Source organism: Pristiophorus japonicus, chromosome 1, assembly GCF_044704955.1.
Source record: "Pristiophorus japonicus isolate sPriJap1 chromosome 1, sPriJap1.hap1, whole genome shotgun sequence".
Lineage (NCBI taxonomy): Eukaryota > Metazoa > Chordata > Chondrichthyes > Pristiophoridae > Pristiophorus > Pristiophorus japonicus.
The window spans coordinates 84,722,675-84,750,282 of NC_091977.1; the positions used below are offsets into that span (position 1 = coordinate 84,722,675).

At 43.8% G+C, this 27,608-nt stretch overlaps 1 protein-coding gene across 6 annotated transcripts in view; it reads right to left on the minus strand.

The window, feature by feature from the left end:
- Positions 1–27,608, minus strand: part of kank1a (KN motif and ankyrin repeat domains 1a) — a 373,392-nt gene that overhangs the window by 13,747 nt on the left and 332,037 nt on the right. For 5 of the 6 annotated variants that reach the window (XM_070881410.1, XM_070881419.1, XM_070881440.1 and 2 more), the window contains 6 exons: positions 25,551–25,739; positions 15,819–15,933; positions 8,765–8,998; positions 6,933–7,020; positions 5,876–6,095; positions 3,975–4,117 (listed from right to left, as the gene is read on the minus strand). In XM_070881410.1, coding sequence (XP_070737511.1) covers positions 3,975–4,117; positions 5,876–6,095; positions 6,933–7,020; positions 8,765–8,998; positions 15,819–15,933; positions 25,551–25,739 — 989 coding nt within the window. The remainder of the gene's footprint in view (positions 1–3,974; positions 4,118–5,875; positions 6,096–6,932; positions 7,021–8,764; positions 8,999–15,818; positions 15,934–25,550; positions 25,740–27,608) is intronic. The other variant, XM_070881449.1, reaches the window with a different exon arrangement.

Consider the following 27,608-nt stretch of genomic DNA (forward strand, 5'->3'; position numbering starts at 1 on the left):
TTGAGGGGGCCGTTCAGCTCAATTGTCTGCCTCTCTTCCGTGGTTACATCCGAGCCAAGGTGTCCCTGGAGATGGAGCACACGGTGTCCACCGATACGCTCGCAGCCTTCCGCGAGAGGTGGGCGCCGGAGGGACTGAAGAGCATCATTACCCCCGACAACCAAACTTTAATTTGATCCTTAATGTTTAAAATTTAATTTGTCTATGTTTGCCGGTTTTAGTGCCCCTCCCCACCGCCTTTTAGCCCCAGGTGCACTTGTATAATTTGTGTTTCTGGTGCCCTCAAAACAAAACAAGGGGGCACTTGAAAGGTTTTTGGAGTGTGACCTCCCCTTTAATCAGGGGGGCACTTCTTTAATGTTCACAACTAAAATAGTTGTAGATCAGCAGGTTCTGCTGCCATAACTTGAGTCCCGCAGAACCTGCCTTGCCTGCTCCCAGTGCAAGCCCACAAGGCAGCAGCTCTGCCAATTATGTTTGAAGCAAATAAAAACAGAAAATGCTGGAAATACTTTTTAAAAACATTAGTTCATGGGATGTGGGAGTCACTGGCAAAACCAGCATTTATTGCCCATCCCTAATTGTCCTTGAGAAGATGGTGGTGAGCTACCTTCTTGAACTGCTGCAGTTCATGTGGTGAAGGTACTCTCTCAGTGCTGTTGGGGAGGGAGTTGTAGGATTTTGACCCACCGACGATGAAGGAACAGCGATATAGTTCCAAGTCAGGATGGTGTATGACTTGGAGGGGAACGTGGAAGTGGTGGTGTTCCCATGCGCCTGCTGGTGTTATCCTTCTAGGTGGTAGAGGTTGTGGGTTTGGGAGGTGCTGCCTAACAATCCTTGGTGAGTTGCTGCAGTGCATCGTCATCAACATCATCATAGGTGGTCCCTCGTATCGAGGAAAACTTGCTTACATGCCAAAAAGGGATGAGTTCACAGGTGTTTCAATGAAGGACTTAATATTCCAAGTCCCGAGCTATATGTTGAAGGGTGGAAGATGCCTGTGCATAGATTTTTTAATGTGTGGTGGTCATTGCACACCAGCAGCACACGGGCTTGACAAAGCTAGGTCTTGGTCCAGTGGCAAGAATTAACCAAGAAGCTGCAGCGCATCTTGCAGATGGTACACATGCAGCCACAGTACGTCGGTGATGGACGAAGTGAATGTTTAAGGTGGTGGATGGGGTGCCAGGCTGCTTTGTCCTGGATAGTGTTGAGTTTCGAGCGTTGTTGGAGCTGCACTCATCCAGACAAGTGGAGAGTATTCCATCACACTCCTGACTTGTGCCTTGTAGATGGTGGAAAGGCTTTGGCGAGTCACGAGGTGAGACACTCGCCGCAGAATACCCAGCCTCTGACCTGCTCTTGCTGCCACAGTAGTTATGTGGCTGGTCCAATTAAGTTTCTGGTCAATGGTGACCCCCAGGATGTTGATGGTGGAGTATTCAGCGATAGTAATGCTGTTGAATGTCAAGGGACGATGGTTAGACTCTCGATTGTTTTAGATAGTCATTGCCTGGCACTTGTGTGGCGTTAGAGGGAGTTAGATATGGCCCTTACAGCTAAAGGGATCAAGGAGTATGGAGAGAAAGCAGGAAATGAGTACTGAGGTGAATGATCAGCCATGATCTTATTGAATAGTGGTGCAGGCTCGAAGGGCCGAATAGCCTACTCCTGCACCTATTTTCTATGTTTCTATGTTGAGGGGGGAGGGGGAGGAGGAGAACACTCCTCAAAACTTTGACGGTGGTGGAGGAGTAGGAGGGAGGGATGGCGGGACTTGAAGGGTCCTTTCTACTTGCAGCCACTGGTTCCTCGTCGGAATGCAACTTTCCTGGATTCCGGTGTGAGGAAGTGGGACCCAATGGCATGCAGCGGTACACACCGACCTCCATGCTGAATCCATGGTGGCTGATCCGATAAGGTGGGAATGCTGAGAGACTGGCAGACGCTAACCTGGACATGGTGGGACTGTCTAGGATGAGCACCGACTTGAATCAAGAGCACCGACTTGAATCAAGAGCTCCTCCAGGCCACTGCTGGGTTGTCCGAAATCATCGCGGCTTTAGCGGCCCGTCAATCGGAGGACATGGCGGAGCTGATTGCGGCAGCGGAGAATGCCCAGTCCGTCAATGCCAATGCTGTGCAGCAATCGACGGTCGTGAGATATGGCACTGTACCCCAAGGTGCCATACCACCAATGGTGACAGCACCCGATTGTCGGGAGGAAGTACTTTCTTCCGACTTTGAAGATGGGTCCTCAGCACCCCCAGAGCCCCCACACATAGTGCTGCCATTGTCGCACCCCCCCCCCTCCCCCTCAGCAGTCACACTTGAGATGCTCTGCTGCATGGCGTACTAGCCCTGACGTGGGCAGGGCCAAGAGGGGATTGGGGAGGAAAGGTAGCCGCAGGTAGAATCGTAGGAGGATGCAGGGGTGGCTTGAGTGTTTTTCCTGTTGTTAATGTTTTGTTTTATAAAATTTTCATTCAGAACAATATTATTTTATTACATTGTTAAATTTTAATTCAAATTACAACTTTTATTAAAAAAAATGTATTAAACTAAACCATTCTTGTACAGTGTCTCACTCACCTCTGGAAAATGAGGAACAACAATCACTGTAAAGGTCAGCAATATTGGCAGTCAAACTACATGCCCCATTTCTTTTAAAACAAACAAGTATGTTCAGATGTCCACAAAAGAATTAAAGTCAATATCCACAATATATTGAAAATCCCTTAATAACTACTACATAAATCACTCAAAATCAATGAAAATTACTAAAAAAAATAAGTTCCAGCTTGCTGGCAAGTTTACACAGCCTCCCCACCCCACCCCACCCCACCCAGCAAAAAAAAATCCAAAATGGAGGCATAACGCTGCTAAGTAGCTAAAAAATGGGCGGTACATATCCTCAGTGATAGCGGGCGGTAAAAACGGCATAATTAGGGAATTTAGTGCCGGAGAGGGATTTTCTTTATTTTTTGGGTGGGAAACGTGGGCGAACGATGTGCAGCAACGCCGGCGGTATTTGTAGGCCGAAATTACCGCTGCCAATATTTGGGCGACAATTTGCATTTCTTGCAAAGACGGGCGGTAATCCGGCGGGCGGAATGGAATTTCTAGCCCATCGCCTTAAAATTAGAGGTTTGCTATTTACCTTCACACAAAGGGTAGTGGAGAAACAGACCTGTACAGACCGAAAAGCAATTGTTCACAAGGAGCAAGATGTGGAGTAGACTAGAGAGAAGCACAAGGAAAATAAATCTAAGGCAGAAGATAAACATACGGGTTGAAAGATGCAGATGGGAGTCAGACTGCTGATACAATCTCTGTTCATTGGAGCAGGTGACAAAGGAGGCCTGAATGTCCTAGTTGGACATCTTTGACTTGATTTTTTTGTTTATTTTGGGGAAGGAGGAGAGAAAGATAAATAAGAGGTTGCACAAGAAAATTAGCTGCCATAAAATAGTCATCTCTGTCTGGTTATGATTTTATGACTATTGTACAGTTACCAAAACTAGCTCTCGTTTGAAAAATATAAAAATGGTTTCCCCAGCTTTTCAAAGCTGATATATTAAGCTTAATTCATAGATACATTCCCTATCACTCAATAGAAAACCATTTTTTTGTTTAGAGAGGACTAAATTCAAACCTAAATATTTAATTGGAGTGCTTGAGGACAAGATGCATATTACTGTTTATTTAACTGAGAAACCAAGGGGAAGGACCAAGGCTCATAGCACAGAAAAAAACAAGATTGAAAAAAAAAGAAAAAAAAAGTAAAACAACACTATCAAAATCTAAAAATATGGAGCAAAATATAATGTAGCCATTCAACTAAAAAGAGGCAAGCTATCCCAAAATAAGGCGAGATATAAAAAATGGTTTCATGTTGAATTGAAAGGTTAAAATGAAGAGTTGCACAATGATTTCTCAAAATAATTACTACAATATAAAAGATTACTAACCTGACTGGCTTTTGCATTCACATCACCTTGACTAAACAGCTCATCCACAATTTTCATATCTTTCTCATTTTCCACTGCAGCAAGAGCAGCGAGCATGATGGGAGTATAGCCAGCTTTGTTCTGCTGATTAACATTGCATACATCTGAAATAAAGAAAGATCTTAATTCCTCAAACACCATCAAAATAATCCTGAAAAGCTTTGTTAATATAGACAATCTTTTCCAAAACCAGCTATCCAGTGGCATTGGAAAAAAAGTGGAGCATATATTTTGATTAACCTTCAAGAGTAATAAAGATGCATTGTTCAACTGGAGGATACAATAGCTCAATGAGCTAGAATTTACTGTCAAAATAATGGAGAGGCTAACAGCGCTCATTGTCATTTATGTGCAAATTGGACAGCAACTTCAGGCGAGGGCAGATGCGACTACATGCGAAAATCCCAAAGTTGCTGTCCTAGATGCACCGCTCCACTTGTAGCTTTGCGAAAATGCCATCATGCCTTCTGACTTCACATCATTCAAATACATTGATCGGTGTGAAGTTCATGTATTTGCATGGTAGGTACGAATTGAGCTCGCCACAAAGTTAGGGCTTGCACTTTTCAGTTTAAGTACTCTTTATAACAGCGTGATAAGGCTTAATTACTGCCACCGAAAATAAACTTTGACAAATGCGGTGTCTCCTTCCTTCAGCTTTTAATTGTTGTTGGGAGACTTTAAAAAAAAAATTGAATATTTTTTTCCCACTTTTTATTTGTCTCTGTCTCTTTCAATTCAATCTTTCGCTTTAAAAAAAAATCTGTACCTGATTTGACATTGAATTCACTATTCTGCTTCAGATTGCACTATTCAGGAACGATTCTTCAATCTGAGTGGTTAAGATATGCCACTGTACCTGTAGATGGCGCCATGCTGTTTGGATCGCTAACTTACAGTATCTTTCAGTGCAAAAGCTCAAGAGCAAGTCGAATGAACAACCGCCGTTCATTCGCTGCTTACTGTAAATTCTGGCCCAATATTTTCAGCACTAAGAAAAACAAGATATTTCATCCAAGTACCTTCTGAATGCTGTGTGTCAACAGCAAAGCTTGCATTTCAACAGAGCAAAAGTACTTAATGATCCTTAAGAAAAAGCATATTTGTCACTGATCCAAAAAATTGCTAAGTACTTTTGTAATGCATCAGAAATGCACGTTATTGCTCTGACTTCTCGTTATACAGGCCAGATCAGAAATGTGGCAACATTCTCTTGGTTCCAGCAGCATTGTCTTCCCTTCCCTTGTTTCTTCCTCCTCCCAGTTATGTCTGACTCAGTGAAATAGGTATATGGACTTATTTATAGCACATGCCTATTCTTTAATCTGTTTAAAAAAGCCTTTTACCAATGCAAGTGCTATTCGCAAAAAAAATATTTCATAGCATTTAAACAGTTTTTTTCTCAACATCGAGATGCCAGTCATAATATATTTTTGCAAGTATACTTTGATAGTTGATGGACATCAGAAAACATTTAATCCAGTAGGGCCACTTCTATTGCACAGTATCATGACAATCAATTAAACAAAGCACCTGAGGCAGATAATATGCATCATAATTTTTTTAAACAAACATCTTACAAATATTTAAAACTGTGGTTCCCTCTTGTAATTTAAAACTTTCAATCTAAGGAAAACAGCATTTCTTTCAACTGCACCTTTTGAATTTGCTGCTAAATATTTCTTTAAAATGCTCAGCATACAGTTTTGAAAGAGATCCTCCATTATTTACATTCCATAATAGATTGCATGAAGAATGCCAAGCACAAAGGAAATCATGCATAACTCTACAAAAAACAGAAACATCTAACTGGAAAATAGATAAGCAATGTTAACAGGAACATGCAAAGACATTCAACATACTTGCATCAAGAAGCAACTTCACAATTTCAAAATTTGAGTGAGACACGCTGTAGTGAAGGGCTGTGTTGCCATTTCCATCAGCCATGTTGACTACATGTTTCAGGACTTCTGGTGAAATCTCCCTGAATCCAGTCAAGTAATCTTCTACCATGGTGGGAACTGCCGACTTCTGACTAGATACACGGAACCATTCATGCTGGATATTGTTTAGACAAAGTCTCTGTGAAATTCACATAAAATTCTACATTAGGGAACGTGGTACTCAAACTGGGATTTAAAAAAAGCTGCTGAGCCAAACAGTGGAAGCATCTTATACAGAACTTGGAGATAGTGAGTGGAAAAAAGGCATTTGGTCATCATATGATTGAATGGCACACAACACCTGTTGCAATTTAATGAATATCTACCTATAATTAAAACCTAAGCATCAATAACTAACTGTTTAGCTCATTATGTGCAATAAAATACACCACAAAAATGAATGAAAATGGATGTCTCCAAAACTTTAATCAGTTTTCACATGGATGGATTTTCTTAATTACGCAAAAAAACCCCATCAATTCCAATTCAACGACAGAAGTGCACTTGTTTTGCAGACTGACTGATCAAGCTCACAATCTGGAGCAACAGATAAGCCACAATGTTTGAAATGAACGACATTTAATTCATTCTTTCCACATATCATATATACAATCTACCCCAACAATGTAATCTTTGGAATGAAAATTCTGCATAAATCGTTCCTGATCTTCAAATGTAATCTAATCCAATGCCAGATGATTCACCAACTCCCACATCTTGCTATTCACCCTTGGCCTGCTGGTCTCTATCGTAAATCAAATGATTTTTTTTTAAAAAGCACCTTCTGTTATTTTGTTAACATATTCTACATACAGTATTCCGATAAAGACAACATTTTCTGGAATCATTTATTTTGCTGCTTTGTTATTTTACTGCAGAACTAACACCAATAAAAATAATTCAGAAGCGTTTTGCTCTTAAAATACATTTATACTTGCATCTATGTTATATACTGATGTTTAACTTTTAAACCTACCACTTCTTTGCTCGCCATTGCTTTTGGGTCATTGAGCTGGGTTTTCAGTACATTGCATGCCGACAACACCTTCTCACTTAACTCATACCTAGTGTTTAATAAATAAAGACGTTAATCCAAACAGTTATACAGGATAAAAGAATTGTTGCTGCATTTCAGTTTATTGCTGTATTCTCAAACTTGACTCATCTACCATTACCTGGTTAAACAGCAGGCAGGCAAATTGCCTGCAAGCTTTAGGCAATAACAAGCCACCATAGCAAGAGAGGCCTTTGGTAGCTTACCAATGCGCTTTCCCCCTTCCTGTGGGGGAAAATGCCGAGCTTCTCCCCATTGATGCCATGGCTCAGATTAAGAACTCATTGGAAATACACTGAGTAATACTGAAACACAAATACTGGCAGAGGATTAAAAAAGCAAAACAGGAAGTGGAAGAGCTTCAGAGTTTTATATTCTCTGCAATTAAAATTGGCTAGAAGAAGAACGACCTGATGTACGCCTGCATAACTTTGGGGTTTGGATTGTCTTCCCAAAGGATTATTGCAGCCCTTACATCATGTTGTATAAAATTGAGTTACAAGTTAGCAAGGCCACAAAAAAAGCAAACCAAGCACTAGGGTTTATTTCTAGAGGTATAGAATTGAAAAGTAGGGAAGTTATGCTAAACCTGTAACGAACCTTGGTAAGACCACACTTAAGAGTTCTGATCGCCATATTATAAAAAAGGATATAGAAGCACTGGAGAGGGTGCAGATACGATTTACAAGGACGATAGCAGAAATGCGAGGGTATACATATCAGGAAAGAATGAACAGTGCTTTTCTCTTGAAAAAAAGCTCTTGGGTGACTGAATAGAGGTCTTTAAACTTATGAAAGGTTTTGAAATAGTAGATAGAGAGAGAATGTTTCCACTTGTGGGGAAGTGCAAAACTAGACGCCATCAGTATAAGATAGTCACCAAGAAATCCAATAGGGAATTTAGAAGAAACTTATTTACCCAGTGGTGAGAATGTGGAACTCGCTATCACGGAGTGGTTGAAGCGAATAGTATAGATGCATTTAAGGGGCGGCTAGACAAGTATATGAGGGTGAAGGAAATATAGGGTAATGCTGATAGATTTAGGTGAGGAAAGAAGGAAGGAGACTCGAGTGGAGCATAAATGCTGGCATTACTGGTTGAGCCGAATGGCTTGATTCTGTGGCGTGTAATCCTATGTAAGCAGCCCCGACTTGCGAGAAACCATCAGCGGCAGGTCGGGGCCATAAAAGGAGCGGTGAGCGCGTGGCGGCGTATCACTTCAAGGTACAGCGCGAGCTGGTGCAAGAGGGCAACGGCAGCGAAGAGGGACGTCAAGGTCCAGGTCAGTGATTGGAGTGTGGGCAGATACAGCAGGAGCGGCGAGGTCGGGGCAAAGGAGCGGCGAGAGAATGTAGAGGAATGTGATCAGGATCGGGGAGAGGTGTGAGTTCGGGGCCAGAAGAGGCGAGGGCCCAGGGGCAGCACTGGCCAGCCCACACTGTGATTTGTGCGTGCAATAGGCCCGTGCAGCAGAGCTGGTCTCCAGTCGTCTTGGGTAATCCTTGCCACTGGATCAAGACCTAGCTCTGTCAAGCCAGTGTGGTGGCTGGTGTGCAACGGTCACCACACATTAAAAAAAAATCCACGCACGGGCATCTTCCACCCTTCAAGATGTAGTTCGGATCTGGAATATTAGCTCCTTCATTGAAATACCTGTGAACTTGTCCCTTTTTGGCGTGGAAGCAAGCCACCCTCATTTCGAGGGATTGCCTATGATGATGTAATTATATATTTCTCATAAAAATGGTTATACCTCTCCCTTATTTCCACTTTGTCAGCCTCTTTTTCACTTCCTTCCAATTCAGCAACCTCTTGTTCATTTGATATGTTTACAGTCTCAGTCCTACACACATCAGGTCCCTCTGGCAACACTTCACTATTAACCTCAACTTCAGCCTTAGAATACACTCGATTCCCAAACTCATCATCGGATTCAGAAGATGAGCTTTCATCTGAACTGGAATCATCGCTGGACGTGCTTTCGTACCTAAGAGAATAAAATCACTTGTTAAATTTTGGGTAATTACAGTAGACCTTAGCCATAACAGTACATTTGGCAGGCAGCCAAATAGCACGCTATAATGAAGTGCCTGGTACAGAGGGAGCACAAATTATTTTCAAAATTGTGCTGACTGCACAGAAGCCCAACTGTTTTCAAATGGAAGTGCTATCAGATGAGCATAACACATCAGAACTAAAAGAACTATAGTATTTTCACAGATCTGTGACATTGCTGTGCACCAAACACTGAAATGTTATCTGTAATTATGGGTTCAATATGTTAATGTCTTAATTCCACAGCAAGAAAAGTGAAATATGTATACAAGGGCAGTTGCACATCGGTCACTCTTCAGGAACCTATTTTATGAAATATGCTGTCCCCAGCAAACAGATTCCCTTGTCCTGAATGCTCCTACTTCCCTTCATTCTCTTTGTTCCCTCCAGCCATCTCACTGCTTCCACCCACCCACCCCATGCTTTTCCCTGCAGTGTACCAGCTCCCAAGCAAACCCCCATCATGGCACCTTTGTCTGCAGCACCCCACAACCCATTCGCACCCACCCAACAATCCCAGTACTGATACACCCCAAGTTTACTCTCCCACCACTGCCATACCCAGCAAGCCTCTCCCACACACCAGAATCCCTCTCCCACTCCTCACACCCCAGGACTCCCCGCCCCCCTTTCTGTCTTCCCCAACATCCTTAACACTCATGAGCCCTGGTACCCTATAAAGACCTATAGGTAGGGCTTTAAACAAAATAGTGGGGGGGGAGGAAGAGAGAGAGAGAGAGAGAGAGAGAGAGAGAGAAAAAGAAAGAGAGAGAGAGAGAGAGAAAAAGAAAGAGAGAGAGAGAGAGAGAAAGAAGAAAAAGAGGGTTCAGATGAGGGGAAATTTAAAAAGTCAAAGAAAATGGACAAGGCAATAAATGCAGGGTCTCTCTTCTTAGATAGTCCCCTGGAATCTAGGATGACTTGCTTCCACACTAAAATTAGTTCTCAGGTGACTGATGAGTCCAATGCGGGACCTACAGTCTCTGTCACACGTTTGAGTAAGACGGTGGTTTGAGGGACGGTGGATATGGTGCTTGATTTGTCGTACACTTCAGCGGTTTGCGCTTGGCATCCGCATACTCCCAGCGAAGAGACTCGAGGCATTCGGCGCCTTCTCAGATGCTTCTCCTCCACTTTGAGCAGCCTTGGGCCAAGGATTCCTAGGTGTCGGTGGGGATGTTGTACTTTTTCCATGGAAGCTTTGAGGGTGTCCTTGAAGTGTTTCCTCTGCCCACCTGTGGTTCGCTTGCTGTGTCGGAGCTCTGATTAGGGCGCTTGTTTTGGGAGTCTAGTATCGGGCATGCAGACGATGTGGCCCCTCCATCGGAGCTGATCGAGCGTGGTCAATGATTTGATGCTGGGGATGTTGGCTTGAGCAAGAACATGGACGTTGGTGCGCCTATCCTGCCGATGGATTTGAAGGATCTTGGAGGCAGCGTTGGTGGTACTTCTCCAGTGCTTTGAGATGCCAGCTGTACATAGTCCATGTCTCTGAAGGATATAGGAGGGCAGGTATCACTACTGTTCAGTAGACCATGAGCTTGGTGCTGGGTTGGAGGTCATGGTCTTCAAACACGGTCTTCCTCAGGCGACCGAAGGCTGCACTAGCACACTGAAGGCAGTGTTGGGCTTCGTCATCGATGACTGCCCTTGTTGACAGTAGGCTCCTGAGGTATGAAAAATGTTCCACGTTGTCCAAGGCCTCGTCATGGATTTTGATAATCAGTGGGCAGTGCTGTGTGGCAGGGGCAGGTTGGTAGAGGAACTTTGTCTTATGGATGTTTAGTACAAGGCCCATACTTTCGTATGCTTCTGTGAAGGTGTTGACGTGGTTTGGAGTTCAACCTCAGAGTCTGTGCAAACGCAAGCATCGTCTGCCTACAGCAATTCAATGACAGAGGATGGGATGACCTTGGATTTGGACTGGAGGCGACGGAGATTGAACAATTTCCCGTTTGTTCTGTAGATTAGCTCCACTCCAGTGGGGAGCTTATTGAGGGGGAGATGGGAGCATTGCAGCAAGGAAGATCAAGAAGTGGGTTGGTGCGATGACACAGCCTTCCTTGACCCCGGTCGGAACATGTATTGGGTCTGTGGTGGATCCGTTGGTCAGGATGACGGCTTGCATGTCATCTTGAAGCAGGCGGAGGATGGTGACAAACTTTTGAGGACATCCGAATTTGAGGAGGACACTCCATAATCCCTCACGGATGACAGTATCGAAGACCTTTGTGAGGTCAAAGGCAGCCATGTAGAGGTTGGCGATGCTCCCTGCATTTTTCTTGAATTTGACGCACGGTGAAGATCATGACCATTGTGCTCCTTGTTGGACGGAATCCGCATGGAGATTGAGGAGGATTCTTGCGAAGACTTTCCCTGGGGCAGACAGCAGGGAAACTCCTCTGTAATTACCGCAATCGGACTGGTCACCTTTCTTGAAGATGGTCACGATTACAGCGTCTGAGATCCCCGACATGCTCTCCTTCCAAAGAGAAATGAGTGCATGGATGCGCGCCAATAGTGCTTCTTCGCCATGCTTTAATGCTTCGGCGGGGTTCCATTTGCTCCTGATGCCTTGTTGTTCTTCAGTTGTCAGATGGCCTTTTCAACCTTGTGCCGGGCTTGGGTTTGCTGAGGTGGTGGCAGGTAGTATGCTGCGGGATGGAGTCGAGGACATTCATGTTGAAGACAGAGTCTTGGATAAGGAGATTTTTGAAGTGCTCTTTCCAGCGGGCACTGACTGCCTCTATGTCCTCCATAAGTACCTTTCCATTCTTGGTCCTCTGTGGGGTAGGACTGTATGTGGTCTTGACTGCGCTAAAGAATCCACACACATCGTGGTTGTCGGCTAGTTGCTGGATCTCCAGTGCTTTTTCCACCCATCTGTTCTTTAAGATCACAACTTTTATGCTGGACCTCTGACTTTAGATATCTATGGAGCTCCTTTCTTGCTCTCTAGCTGTGTTGCTGTTTCCAGTTCAAGAATGCCTTGCGCTTGCAGCTCATTAGCTCCTGGTCGTTCTCGTCGAACCAGTCTTGATGTTTCCTGGTGGAGTGACTAAGTATCTCTTCACAGGTGCTAATTGTGGAGGCCTTGAGGGCAGACCAGGCACTGGACACACTGCGTCTCCAGTTCCCTGGAAGTCATCAGGTTGGTTGTGAGGTGCTGGCTGAATAGGGCTTTCTTAGCAAGCTCTTCGAGTGCTCCAGCGTTCATTTTCCTGTGGCAGCGTTTCTATTGCCGCCGCTGTTTTGGGGCTACATTGATGGAAATGACAGAGTGGATTAGGCGGTCGTCAGTCCAGCAGTCGTCAGCTCCCTGCATGGCGCGAGTGATACGGACATTCTTGCCATCCCTCGCTTGGACGATGACGTCGTCTAGCAGATGCCAGTGTTTGGAGCGAGGGTGTTGCCATGAGGCCTTGTTTCTCTCTGACGAAACAAGGTGTTGGTTATGACAAGGCCATGTTCCAAACATTTCGTCAGGAGTTGAAGTTGGTGTTCCCTACCCCCTCTCCCGGTCACACCTCCCCAGAAGTCTGTGTCCTTTTGAACTCTGACGTTAAAAGTCGCCAAGGAGGATCAGCTTGTCGCCCCTTGAGACTCTGGACAGGGATTGTTCAAGCTGGAGTAGGATTCCTCTTTGGTCTCGTCTGTAGCTTCCAGTGTTGGGGTATATGCACTGATGACCGTAGCGCACTGGTTCCAGGCTAGGGTGAGCCGAAGGATCATGAGGGGAGTCTCAGATGCCCAACCAGCTCATTTTTTATGGCGAAGCCTACCCCATGGAGGCAGCATTCTTCTTCTGGTTTATCTTTCCAGAGGAAAGTAGAACCACCATCTTGTTCCTTGAACTGGCCTTAGCATTAGAGGTAGTCTGACACACATGAACAGGTGATAAAAAGGACGATGTACAACTTTAAAGTATGTAGCATCTAATAGTTTAAAAGGTATTTACTCAGACTGGTGGATGGTGAGAAGTGGTGTTCCACCGAAATTGTTGCTGGGACCATTGTTCACCACTTACATAAACAACTTGGACTCGGGAATCTGAAGTACAATTTCAAAATTTGCAGACACCACCAAATGGGGGGGGATTGTAATTAATACCGAGGAAGATTGTGACAAAATACACAACAACATTAATAAACTTACAGAATGGACGTGTAATTAGCAAATTAATTTCAAAAGGTGCCTTTTAGTAGGGGACATAAGGAGGCCACATACTACTTGGAAAATAAGAGTCTAAATGGGGTAGAGGAGCAAAGAGGGGTATAGATTTACAAATCATTAAAGCTAGAAAAAATATTAAAAGCACGGAGGTAATTTCAAGAAGAATAGAATTGAGGAGTTATGTTAAACTTGTATCAAACCTCTATGCAATACACGTGCACAGTTTTGATCCCCATATTACAAAGGATATAGAGGCACTGAAGGTGGTGCAAAAAAGAGGATACCAGAACTGGGAGGTTAGAACCATTAAGACCGAACAGACTGGGGTTCTTTTTTTTAGAAAAGAGAAGGCTGATGGTAACCTAATAGAGGTCTTTAAGATTGTGATGTGGTTTGATAGGTTAGATGTAGAGAAAATATTTCCGTTTGTGGGACAATCCCAAACTAGGGGTTATTAATAAATCCAGTAAGGAATTCAAGAGAAACGTCTTTACTCAGTGGTTAGAATGTGGAACTTGCCACCACACGGGAGTAGTTGAGGCGAGTATAGATGTATTTAAGAGGAAGCTGAAGTAGTAAGTGATGTAGAAGGGAATATGATATGCAGATAGGGTTAGATGAAGTAGGGTAGGAGGAGCATACATATCGGTATCGGACAGTTGGGCCCAATGGCCTATTTCTGTGCTGTAAATTCTATGTAGTTTGCTTGCAAAAGTATACTACACAGTGGGGTTGAATATAAATGTCACTGCAGGAAGCCTTTATTCAAATACATGTAATATAAATAAATCAATTACCAACTGTACAACTGGGGTTTATTTTTCTTTGAAACTGAGGTAGCAAAGATGCACAATTCATTCCAACACAAGTGCTCAATAGAAGGATTGATTGGTTCGTACAATTACAATGCCAATAACGCCTCCTCATATTTGTCTTGTCATATTTGAGGTGATGTAAGGTTATTACAAGTACATTGCCAATAATGCCTCCACCCTACAGAAGCACATTTGAGGTGGTGTTTACAATAGCTTTGGCTTACATACATAGACCTCACAGGAATCACACATGGATCAACAGTTTCTTCATTTACTACTTTTCTAGAAGTATAATTTTTGTATACCAAGTCAAATAATAAACAAAATTCTATCATACAAGCCACATATTTTATAGCCTGAGATCTTGCATTATTTCTGTGGCATGCCATCTTCATTGCACTCAATGAAACATATGCAACAAATAATTTATACCACCATATTTTCTATACAAGCAATGGTATCCATTACTGTACTTGGTATTGAGATATGATTTGTTTTAGTAAAATCCAGCTGTCTGAATTTTCTTAGCTTTTTAAGCTGAGAAAATTTTGAAGTATTGAGGTTGCCATTGGCAACTTGCCAGTGGCAAGCTTGATCCAAAACTGGCTCAGAGGCAGGAAGGAAAGGGTAATGGGTGTTTGTGTGACTGGAAGACTGTTTTCAATGGAGTTCCACAGAGCTCAGTACTAGGTCCCTTGCTTTCTGTGGTATAGATCAACGATTTAGACTTGAATAAAGGGAAATTATTAAAAACTTTGCAGATGATACAAAAATTGGCCATGTGGTTGATAAAGAAGAAGAAAGTTGTAGACTGCAGGAAGATATCAATTAGCTGGTCAGGTGTGCAGAATAGTGGCAACGAAATTCAAGGCAAGGCAAGGGACTACACATTAAATGGTAGGGCACTTAAGTGCAGAGGAACAAAGGGACCTTGGAGTGCATGTTCACAGATCCCTGAAGATAGCAGGACAAGTAGATAAGGTGGTTAAGGCAGCAGATGGAATACTTGCTTTTATTAGCCAAGGCATAGAATATAAGAGCAAGGAGTTTGTTTGAACTGTATGAACCACTAGTTAGGCCACAGCTAGAGTACTGCAGCAGTTCTGGTCACCACATTACAGGAAATATGTGATTACATTAGAGAGGATACAGAGGAGATTTACAAGGATATTGCCTGGACTAGAGAAATTTAGCTATGAGGAAAGATTGGATAGGCTGGAGTTGTTTTCTTTGGAACAGAGGAGGCTGAGGGGAGATCTTGAGGTATATAAAATTATGAGGGGCCTAGATAGGGTAGACAGAAAGGACCTATTTCCCTTAGCAGAGAGATCAACAACCTGGAGGCATAGATTTAAAGTGATTGGTAGGAGGTTTAGAGGGGATTTGAGGGGCAATGTTTTCATCCAGAGGGTGGTGGGGGTCTGGAACTCACTACCTGAAAGGCAGAAACCCTTCATCACATTTAAAAAGTATCTGGATATGCACTTGAAGTGCCATAACCTATAAGACTACAGACCAAGAGCTGGAAAGTGGGATTAGGCTGGATAGCTCTTGGTCAGCTGGCGTGGACACAATGGGCCGAAATGGTTTCCATCCATGCTGTAAATTTCTATGATTCTATTTATGAACAAACTATAAACTGTTTATCAGAGAGATTTGCTGGGGAAAATAAAACAATTCAAACTAGAAGCTCAATTGCTCGTGTAATTTGGGATAAATCAGAACCACTTAATTGAATCAGAACAGTAAAGATTTTACACTCACCCTCCATTGACACCAACAAACTGAAGATTTTTCTTTGTGCCATTTGCTTCATGTTTTCTGGGGCTATCTTTCTTTTTCATAATGGATTTCAGTGTGCTTGTACTGCTAGAAGGTGCTGCAAAAAAAAAAAAGTTTAATGCTGCATTTGTGAAAGATGCTTAACAACAGACAAGTTAAACATTCCTGATAAAATGATGCACGCTGTGTTACCAAATACCAATGCAATAGTTTGGCCAATAGTACAGTACGGTGACACACTCACTCATCTGTTGTACAAAGGAATGATGTGTTTGGATCACCCTCAGCAAATTTCCTGACCTCAACTGCAGTGGCAGGGAGATGCAAGGAGGGAGTGATGAGAAGTACAGAGGGAGGCAGGGATGGAGAATTAATGAGGCGGGGAGAGATGAGGAAAAAAAGGTAAAGTAAGGGGTGAGATGCCGCCTCAAGAAATGGAGGTGAAAATTAAAAAAAACACAGGGAACAATTCAACCCACGTGCTCTTGAAAAACAATGAGTTAAAAATAACACGAAAAAGGGAGGTTGTTTTGTATTGTACGGAGTGGAACATTCAGAATGTTGTCAATAGATTTCTACTATCCCATTTACTAACAACAGAATGTGAATGATATATAAAAAGGTATATTCTTCTGGAGCACAGGACTCTAGGTTCTAATGTGCTGTCCTGCACAAAAATAAGTCACACGTCATGCTTGCAATTCCACACGTGGTGGATTCACAGTATCAGCTGTGTGATGGGACAGTATTGAGAACAGATCCAAGATAGTTCCCTATAATGAAAGCTATCGTGGGCCACTCTTGTGCAACTCTGAGTCGCTGATTACAAGAATGGCCTTTGCAGAAGCCTGGGAGTTGGTTGCCTGTTACCGTCACAGGCAGGGATGATGCATGACACAGAAAGACCAAGAGTGAGCGCGAAAGGAAAACTGTAATACATACACTTGAACACAAAAAAAGTTTTAAAATGCACTCTGGTTTCTCATAAGTGTTCAAAAAACAAATTGTACAATCTGCACAGAAAAGCAAGTGACCTTTTGCTAATTTTATACCACATCTGCTCAAACAAGCAGGTTTCCAGGAAACAGCTTTCCACGTTACAATGAAAATACATTTTTGATCCTTTGAAGCTATTGTTAACACGCAGTGGCATTTAATAAAACCTGCCTTTTGATCCTTGATTCTGTTCAGCAGTACACTGGATCAGTTACAGAAGCAGTTGACATTCAAAAAGGTAAACAGCACAAATCAGTATCAACTGCACAAACAAAGCCATGAAAACACTGTTGCATCAAGCTACTTTGTCAATATTCTGTTAAAATTAAAACAGGCTGCAAAGAGGAAATGTAAACAATTAGTTGGTGAACTATTTTCACATGCCTCGTCAGCTGAAAGCAATTTTTTTTTTGAAAGGGAAATTCAGATGTCTAGCCATGTTCCTTGCCACTTAAAAAATATTCATGGGTAAACTGGAGTCAAAGACAGGCAGGCAGAAATGCAATGCAGCAATGGGCAGCCTTTAAAGAGGTTTAGGTTCAGTGGGACCGAAATTCAGCGCAGCCAGAAAGCTGGTGGTGCCTGGGCACTTTTTCCCCGATTAGCACCGCAAAGTTTGCGACGGCCATTGGATTCAAATTCAGCTTTTTGATCACAAAAAAAGTGTTTCAACCTTATTAGCCCTTCAAACCGGAAAGTTTGCAGTCTTAATTGGGGCATTATTCCCACAGGAAATTCACCCTTAGGGTGATGTGGGAGCTGCCATTGCAGCACAGGCGCGAGGGAACGAACGTATCGGTGCTGCTTTGGAGAGGATGGCCGCGGCTCTGCAAGAGTCGACGGAGCGTCTAAGTGCCGTCATATCAGTGGCTGCTCTCATGCAGTTTCAGTTGGATGCCTCAGAGTTGCTTTCACGGTTGGGTCCACCAAGGGCCATGGGGAACCCTCCGGTGTGGCGCCACAGCACCGACCTGAACTCCCTCAGATTGATGATGGTATTGTGCCACCCCTGGAGAGTTATTCAGGCTCCTCGGGCCAGGAAACGGATGATGCGCTCCCTCTGGCTCACAGAATTCCTTGCCCTAGATCAATCACTCCACCAGTGTCTCCATGCATGCCCTCGCTCGATTCAAGTCAGACTGAACCCTCCCAGGAGGGTACTGACCATTCTCCAGCCGGCCCTTCCAGGCCAAAAGCTGCTCGAGGGCATCCGAGAAGGATATCTGCAGCTTCCACACAGGGAACACAGCAGCCTTCCCAGACCATGAGGCGACCACAGGGGAGACACTGAGGCGACGTCGCAGGTTAGGCACGCGTAAGGTCATCCATTGGCAGCCCTTCGAAGTCGAGGATGACTTACTTCCAATCAAATGGAGTTCTCAGGTGGCTGGACAGTCCAATGCAGGACCTACAGTCTCCGTCACAGGTGGGACAGACAGTGGTTGAAGGAAAGGGTGGGTGGGGAGTCTGGGTTGCCGCATGCTCCTTCTGCTGTCTGAGCTTGGTTTCTGCATGCTCTCGGCGACATGACTGTACGCACAGCGCCCTCCTGGATGCTCTTCCTCCACTTTGATCAGTTTTGGGCCAGGGATTCCCAGGTGCCAGTGGAGATGTTGCATTTTATCAAGGAGGCTTCGAGGATGTCCTTGAAGCGTTTCCTTTGCCCACTTGGGGCTTGCTTGCTGTGTCGAGGCGCCGAGAAGAACGCTTGCTTTGGGAGTCTCGTATCGGGCATGTGGACGATGTGGCCCGCTCGGTGGAGCTGATCGAGCGTGGTCAATGCTTCGATGGTGGGGATGTTGGCCTGAGCGAGAACACGGACATTGGTGCATCTGTCCTCCCAATGGATTTGCAGGATCTTGCGGCGGCAGTGTTGATGGTACTTCTCCAGTGCTTTGAGGTGTCTGCTGGAAATAGTCCACGTCTCTCAGCCATATAGGAGGACGGGTATCACTACTGCCCTGTAGACCATAACCTTGGTGCCAGATTTGAGGTCCTGGTCTTCAAAAACTCTCCAAGTGACCAAAGGCTGCGCTGGCACACTGAAGGCGGTGTTGGACGTCATCATCTATATCTGCCCTTGCTGACTGTAGGCTCCTGAGGTATGGAAAATGGTCCACATTGTCCTTAGCCCTCATCATGGATTTTGATGACCGGGGGGCAGTGCTGTGTGACGGGGTCAGGTTGGTGGAGGACTTTTGCCTTATGGAGGGGCTAGATGGCCGACTCCTGTTCCTAATTCTTATGTTCTTATGCGTAAGGCCCATGCTTTCATATGTCTCGGTGAAGGTGCTGACGATGGCTTGGAATTTGGCCTCCGAGTGTGCGCAGATGCAAGCGTCGTCTGCATACTGTAGTTCGATGACAAGAGGATGGGACGACCCTGGATCTGGCCTAGAGGTAGCGGAGGTGGAACAGATTCCCATTTTTTACCGCTCAGAATGCTGAGCTGGGGCAACGTTTCCAGTCTGAGCCCCTGAATTGAAATTTCAGTTTACTCTGTGAATCTCGGGATCTCTATTTTTCTTTTTCCCTTATTTCTATTCCTATTTTTCCTCTCCCAATCAAATTTTCTCATTGTTTCTCATTCTTTTTCCTCACTTCTATCTCTTTCTCCTTTGCTCCCTTCCCTCTCCCCATGAGTGCGGATTCTGTGCTGAATATTGAACATCTAGAATGGTTCTAGGGATGAGGGATTAAGCAGAGAAGGCTAAGAGGAGATTTAAAAGAGGTGTTTAAAATGATGGTCGTTTTAGATAGAGTAAGTAAAGAAAAATTGTTTCCAATGGCTGAAGGGTCGATAATGAGAGGGAACAAACAGATTTAAAAGGTGACTGGCAAAAGAACCAGAGCTGGCATGAGGAAAAACCTTTCTATGCAATGAATGGTTAGGATTTGGAATGCACTGCCTGATAGGATGGTGGATACAGATTGAATAGTAGCCTTCAAAAGGGAATTGGATAAATACTTAGAGAAAAAATTGCAGAGATATAAGGAAAGAGCAGGGGAGTGGGACTAACTGGATTGCTCCTCGAAAGAGCTGGCGTAGACGAAGTGGTCTCCTGTGCTGTACTATGATTCTATGAAGAGATTCTATAGTAACAGAGTGCAGAAGTAGTTTATTGAATAATAGAGTTTCCTATTCTGGTTGCTGAAACATAAATTAAATGTCCTGCTTATATCCAAAATATTAATCATTTTCAGCATTTTAAAGATCAGGATCATATACTATTTTAGTATTCTTTTCTCAATGAGAACTTCAAACTATCAGTATTTCCTTACAATTAGCATAGTCCTATATAACCCTCCTCAATCCTCACAAACTTTGCCAATACAAGAGAAAGGGTTACCAAAATTGTGCTGAGTATTCCAAATGTAGCCATACCAATTAGTCATAAACTGTCAAAATTACCATTGTTGATTACAACTTTGAATTGAATATGCTTTCAATTGAATATTTGGCAATTGCCACCATGTCTTTTTCCTATTCCATCTTTGCCAATGGATAGCGATTCATTTATACAGGTTTCAGCATCCCTGGAATAACGTGCATTATGTTATTTATTGATCTCAAACTTCATCTGGCATTCCTTGGCCCATCTAAATTTAATTACACACCCTTGAATGCTATCAAACTCTTCCAATAAACACGTGGCCAGATTTTCGATATCTAGAAGTAATATCTCAAATAATTGCAATAGATATGCGAGACATGACTTGGCATTTTTAATGCTGGATGTTTTGAAGACCCATGTATAGCACTGGATAATAGGATTTTTAGGCTTTGGAAAAGTTCCAGACATGTTATATATGGAAAGCAAGTGCTCAATAATAAATGGCCATTGTAGTACAGGTCAGCAGCACATAGCCTTTTACACCTCTATCTCAGAACTTTCCAGGATTCCCGTACAGACTAAACACCCCTTTCCATTGTCCAGAGGAGGGAGGTGGGAGGAGCCACAACTCCACCTACCCACAGCCAAGCTTCTCGGGACTGTTACAATGTATATTGCCACTTGCTACCAATGGCAGATATGTGTCCTTGAGATGTGGGCGATGGTGGTAAGGACACATTTATTGCCCATTCCTAGGTGCCCGGAGGTGCTGGTGGGCCTTGTCCTTGAAACTGCTGCAGTCCTTGTGGTGCCAGTCTCTAATTATGATTTAAGGTAGGATTTTGACCCAGTGACTGAAGAAACTGCATTATATATCCAATTCGAGAGATGACATGACTTGGAGGGGAACCTATAGGTGATGGTACTTTCATAACATTGCTGTTCTTGTCCTGCTTGATGCTAGAGGTTGCAGGGGAAGGAGGCACTGTCAAAGCAACCTTGGTTGTGTCATTGCAGTGTGTAAATAGATAGCACTTAGTGTGCCTGCTGTAGTGTGGGTGGATATTGAGCCTGCTGATAGGAGTACTGATCAAATTAATTACTCTGCTGTGGATGCTTCTTAAATGCTGTTGCAGCTGCAGCCATCCAGGAAAGTGGGGAGCATTCTCTCTCACTCCTGCCATGTATTTGCTCGAAAGGCTTTGAAGAGTCAGGTGAGCTACTTGATACAGAATATCTAAAAGAAAGACAGACTTGCATTCTTATATCGCGTTTCATGATATCAGGACACCCTAAAGCGCTTTACAAGTAATGAAGTAAATGAGTTTGGGGAGGCAGAACGAGGGTACGCAGATATGTTGGGGTAAGACCGCTGAAGTATGTAAAGATGAGGATTTTAAACTGGAGATAACAGGGTACATGGAACCTAGTGATGGAAAGGAAACATGAAAGAGGTTTGGACAAGTTGGAGTTTAGGATGGTGGAAGATGGAAAGCCAACAAGAGCAGCATTTAAAGAGTTGAATCTGGAAGTGATAGAGACATATACAAGGAATCAATGGCATAGATGTTGAGGTTCATGTGGAGGCAGGCAATGTTGGAGGTGGAAGAAAGCAGATGATATGGGGCCTGATGCTCAACTTGGGACTGAATGGGATGCTGAGGGCCACTACAGCAAAATTCTAAAAGGACAAAGGGTGTTAAAAAAACAAGCCTGAAGGCTTTGTGTCTTAATGCAAGGAGTATCCGCAATAAGGTGGATGAATTAACTGTGCAAATAGATGTTAACAAATATGATGTGATTGGGATTACGGAGACGTGGCCCCAGGATGATCAGGGCTGGGAACTCAACATCCAAGGGTATTCAACATTCAGGAAGGATAGAATAAAAGGAAAAGGAGGTGGGGTAGCATTGCTGGTTAAAGGGGAGATTAGTGCAATAGTTAGAATGGACATTAGCTTGGGTGATGTGGAATCTATATGGGTAGAGCTGCAGAACACCAAAGGGCAAAAAACGTTAGTGGGAGTTGTGTACAGACCTCCAAACAGTAATAGGGATGCTGGGGAGGGCATCAAACAGGAAATTAGGGGTGCATACAATAAGGGTGCAGCAGTTATAATGGGTGACTTTAATATGCACATAGATTGGGCTAACCAAACTGGAAGCAATACGGTGGAGGAGGATTTCCTGGAGTGCATAAGGGATGGTTTTCTAGACCAATATGTCGAGAAACCAACTAGAGGGGAGGCCATTTTAGACTGGGTGTTGTGTAATGAGAGAGGATTAATTAGCAATCCCGTTGTGCGAGGCCCCTTGAGGAAGAGTGACCATAATATGGTGGAATTCTGCATTAGGATGGAGAATGAAACAGTTAATTCAGAGACCAAGGTCCAGAACTTAAAGAAGGGTAACTTTGAAGGTATGAGGCGTGAATTGGCTAGGATTGATTGGTGAATGATACTTAAGGGGACTGTGGATGGGCAATGGCAGACATTTAGAGACCGCATGGATGAACTACAACAATTGTACATTCCTGTCTGTCGTAAAAATAAAAAAGGGAAGGTGGCTCAACCGTGGCTATCAAGGGAAGTCAGGGATAGTATTAAAGCCAAGGAAGTGGCATACAAATTGGCCAGAAATAGCAGTGAACCCGGAGACTGGGAGAAATTTAGAATTCAGCAGAGGAGGACAAAGGGTTTTATTAGGGCAGGGAAAATGGAGTATGAGAAGAAGCTTGCAGGGAACATTAAGACAGATTGCAAAAGTTTCTATAGATATGTAAAGAGAAAAAGGTGAGTAAAAACAAACATAGGTCCCCTGCAGTCAGAATCAGGGGAAGTCATAACGGGGAACAAAGAAATGGCGGTATTCACTAAGGAGGACATTAACAACCTTCCGGATATAAGAGGGGTCAGAGGGTCTAGTAAGGAGGAGGAACTGAGGGAAATCCTTATTAGCCGATAAATCCACATAGTCTGATGGACTGCATCCCAGAGTACTTAAGGAGGTGGCCTTGGAAATAGCGGATGCATTGACAGTCATTTTCCAACATTCCATTGACTCTGGATCAGTTCCTATCGGGTGGAGGGAAGCCAATGTAACCCCACTTTTTAAAAAAGGAGGGAGAGAGAAAACAGGGAATTATAGACCGGTCAGCCTGACATAGTGGGCAAGATGATGGAATCAATTATTAAGGATGTCATAGCAGCGCATTTGGAAAGAGGTGACATGATAGGTCCAAGTCAGCATGGATTTGTGAAAGGGAAATCATGCTGGACAAATCTTCTAGAATTTTTTGAGGATGTTTCCAGTAGAGTGGACAAGGGAGAACCAATTGATGTGGTATATTTGGACTTTCAGAAGGCTTTCGACAAGGTCCCACACAAGAGATTAATGTGCAAAGTTAAAGCACATGGGATTGGGGGTAGTGTGCTGACATGGATTGAGAACTGGTTGTCAGACAGGAAGCAAAGAGTAGGAGTAAATGGGTACTTTTCAGAATGGCAGGCGGTGACTAGTGGGGTACCGCAAGGTTCTGTGCTGGGTCCCCAGCTGTTTACACTGTACATTAATGATTTAGACGAGGGGATTAAATGTAGTATCTCCAAATTTGCGGATGACACTAAGTTAGGTGGCAGTGTGAGCTGCGAGGAAGATGCTATGAGGCTGCAGAGCGACTTAGATAGGTTAGGTGAGTGGGCAAATGCATGGCAGATGAAGTATAATGTGGATAAATGTGAGGTGGTGTTTACCACTTTGGTGGTAAAAACAGAGAGACAGACTATTATCTGAATGGTGACAGATTAGGAAAAGGGGAGGTGCAACGAGACCTGGGTGTCATGGTGCATCAGTCATTGAAGGTTGGCATGCAGGTACAGCAGGCGATTAAGAAAGCAAATGGCATGTTGGCCTTCATAGCGAGGGGATTTGAGTACAGGGGCAGGGAGGTGTTGCTACAGTTGTACAGGGCATTGGTGAGGCCACATCTGGAGTATTGTGTACAGTTTTGGTCTCTTAACCTGAGGAAGGACATTCTTGCTATTGAGGGAGTGCAGCGAAGGTTCACCAGACTGATTCCCGGGATGGCGGGACTGACCTATCAAGAAAGACTGGATCAACTGGGCTTGTATTCATTGGAGTTCAGAAGAATGAGAGGGGACCTCATAGAAACGTTTAAAATTCTGATGGGTTTAGACAGGTTAGATGCAGGAAGAATGTTCCCAATGTTGGGGAAGTCCAGAACCAGGGGTCACAGTCTAAGGATAAGGGGTAAGCCATTTAGGACCGAGATGAGGAGGAACTTCTTCACCCAGAGAGTGGTGAACCTGTGGAATTCTCTACCACAGAAAGTTGTTGAGGCCAATTCACTAAATATATTCAAAAAGGAGTTAGATGTAGTCCTTACTACTAGGGGGATCAAGGGGTATGGCGAGAAAGCAGGAATGGGGTACTGAAGTTGCATGTTCAGCCATGAACTCATTGAATGGCGGTGCAGGCTAGAAAGGCCGAATGGCCTACTCCTGCACCTATTTTCTATGTTTCTATGTTCTGTGCAGTCTGGATCAACCTCAGAGTGGCTGGGATGAAGATAAAATCAGTAGAAAGGGAATGATGGTAGTGGTGGGGGCTAAAGTTCATGGTTTCAGTCTTCTCAATGTTGAGTTGAACAAAATTGAGACACATCCAAGAGCGGATGTGAGGCATGCTGTCTGACAACACACAGGCAGTCGAGTGGCCAAGTGGGATGGTGGAAAGCTAGAGCTTGGAGAGGTAGCTCTGACTGTCATTGGCGTACATATGGAAGCTGATCGGATTATTTTTTAATCATGGCATTTGAGATGGAATTAGATAAAACACAAGAAAAAATGTTGAAAGGTTCGGGGTCAACAAACAAGAGAATGGACTTGGCGTGGATAGCTGTGATGTGGAGCTAGGACTGGCACAATGGATCTCCTGTGCTGAAATTTATAATTTTATGAAAAATAGCAACCCTGTCTTAGAACAACCTGTAAAAATTAGTTTGAAACAATCGATCATCTCAAAAAAATGTTTAAATTTATTACTCTGAACTTGTGCAGTCGAGCTCAAAAAGGCAGCCCCATTGTGGTATAGGAAGAGCATCCTTGTGCTGTGTTCCTAATCTTATGAATGCTGTCCAGCACTGGTGAGTGAAAATTAAGAGTTAGTCACCACAAGCTGCTCTCGTATACTTCTAATGCTAGTTAGACTAGTGCTGAAAGGGGCCCAAGAACAAGTCTCCTGCCTGTTCTCTCCTCGAGGGACACATGTTGCACAAAGCTATTTGGGGGGGGGGGGGGGGGGGGGGAGGGGGTTGCTCAGCAGTTGGTTAGGATTTTAAAAAGTAGTTTATCACAATACATACCAGGAAGTGCAGAAGTTGCTTGATGGTTGGTTAAAACAGTCTGAAGGATTGCATCTTTCTGTTGTGGCAAGATCTCACAGGCATCTACGATCTTTAAAGTTGTAACTTGGGCATCTATTGTTGACAAAGGCGTAGATGTCACAAGACTGCTGGGAGTTTGGATACACAAAAGGTGCTCAGTACTTGTACCTGTTGAATGAAACGAGGCAAATTCTCAGCATGAAGCAGCACTACTGCAGCAGAATGCTTAACTTTCTAAATCTGTAGTTGATTACTAAGAAATTCTATCTGCGTATATATTATATACAGGGCGGACAGCTACGAATACATTGATATATAAACACTGGCGTCCTTCAACACTAAATACAATAATGAACCTCATCTGTAAACATTAAAGGCTATATAGGGATTTAAAAACAAGGATGAGAATTTTAATTTGGATGAAAGGGAGGACCAGCAGCCAATGCAAGTCATCAAGGACAGGAGTGATGGGTGAGCAGCACATGGTATTTGATAGGATAAGGACAGCAGAGTTTTGGATGAGCTGAAGTTTATAGACAGTGGATGATGGGAGGATAGATAACATTAGGATTATCTAGTCTGGAATTTACAAAACACTGATGAGTATTTCAGCAATAGGTGAACTGAAGCAGGAGTAGGCAGTCTTTGTGATGGGGAGGATATCGATTTGGAAGCTCATCTCCGTTTGATTAAGGCTGTTTCAGTGCCATGGCTGGGGCAGAAACCTAATTGGAGAGATTCAAACATGGGAGTTGTGATAAACCTGGGCAAGGATTTGTGAAACAACACATTCAAGAAACTTGAAAAGGGAGGTTGGAGAATGGCCATTACTTGCCAGGACAGTGCAGTTTAGGGTTTTTTGAGGCAGGGGTGATAACTGGTTTGGAAGGGAGGTGTACAGTACCCAAGGAGACACAACCATTTACAATGCCAACTAGCAGGGGGGGGGGGAGGGGGTGGCAAGAAAGGAAGATGTGTGGTAAGCAGTTTAGCGGGAATAGGGTTAAAGGAGCAGGAATCATGCACAAGATGAGCTCCAAGAAAGGAAGGAGGAGAGGAGATAGAAAAGAAAGTAGAGAAGGACAGTTTCAGAACTAGGATAGGGTTGCGTCTGGTGGGCAAGGAGAAGGGCGGTGGTGGGGGAGGGGAGAAAGAGAAGCACTCAACAGATGGTCTCAGTCAAGTCCATCAGCTCCTCACTTTGTTGGGAGGTGGCAGGGCAGCAAGGTTTAGTGGAGAAAATAAACGGAGGGCTACTGGAGTAGTGGACACCGATTTAGCAGAGAAAAGTGAGGCTCGATGATGTGGTCCAGCCAGCTCTGGTGATGGATACCAGTTGAGTGTAATTTCCTCTAGAGGACCAAAGCCATCATTTTCAGCCCTCGCCAGTCCCTTTACCCTTCCTGGTCACTGTCTCGATCCAAGGCGACTGTTGGCACGCTTGATAGGTTGAGCCTGTAACCTCAGGTGTCAGTCCTTCAACATAGATAGCACTCTTGCTTCCGTCAGAAGGTCATGGGTTCAAACCCAACTTCAGAAGCTTGAGCAGAATATAGTGCTATCTGGATTTGCACAGACATTCTTTCCAGGAAGACATGATTTGAAAACCATAAATACAATATACACAAGTGGCCACAGATGGCTCAATGAGTTTTCCAGTGCAAACCCAATTCATACAGACTCAGATGGTCGAAGGTTCAATCTTTGGTCTGTCTTGAGTTAGCTGATTTCAACCACCGTCAGTGGTAAGGGTGATATAAATCATTTCCCTTGGGTTAGAGAAGGAGAAATTAGCCAGGGTTCTGGCTTCTGTTTGCAATTCAGTGATTTTAGCAGTACACTTTTGTGGACCTCAGAAGACAGGAGTGAGTTCAGTTATGACAATCAAATAGATAGTGTTGAAGTTCACACATGGGTGTGGTATTAAGGGTGTCCAATGCCTCTGAACCATAGCAACAATTCAGCTCCTTGACAATAAAAAAAATAGCATACAACCACAAAATTAGGCCACTACTTTAAATGCCAATTTGTGTAGAA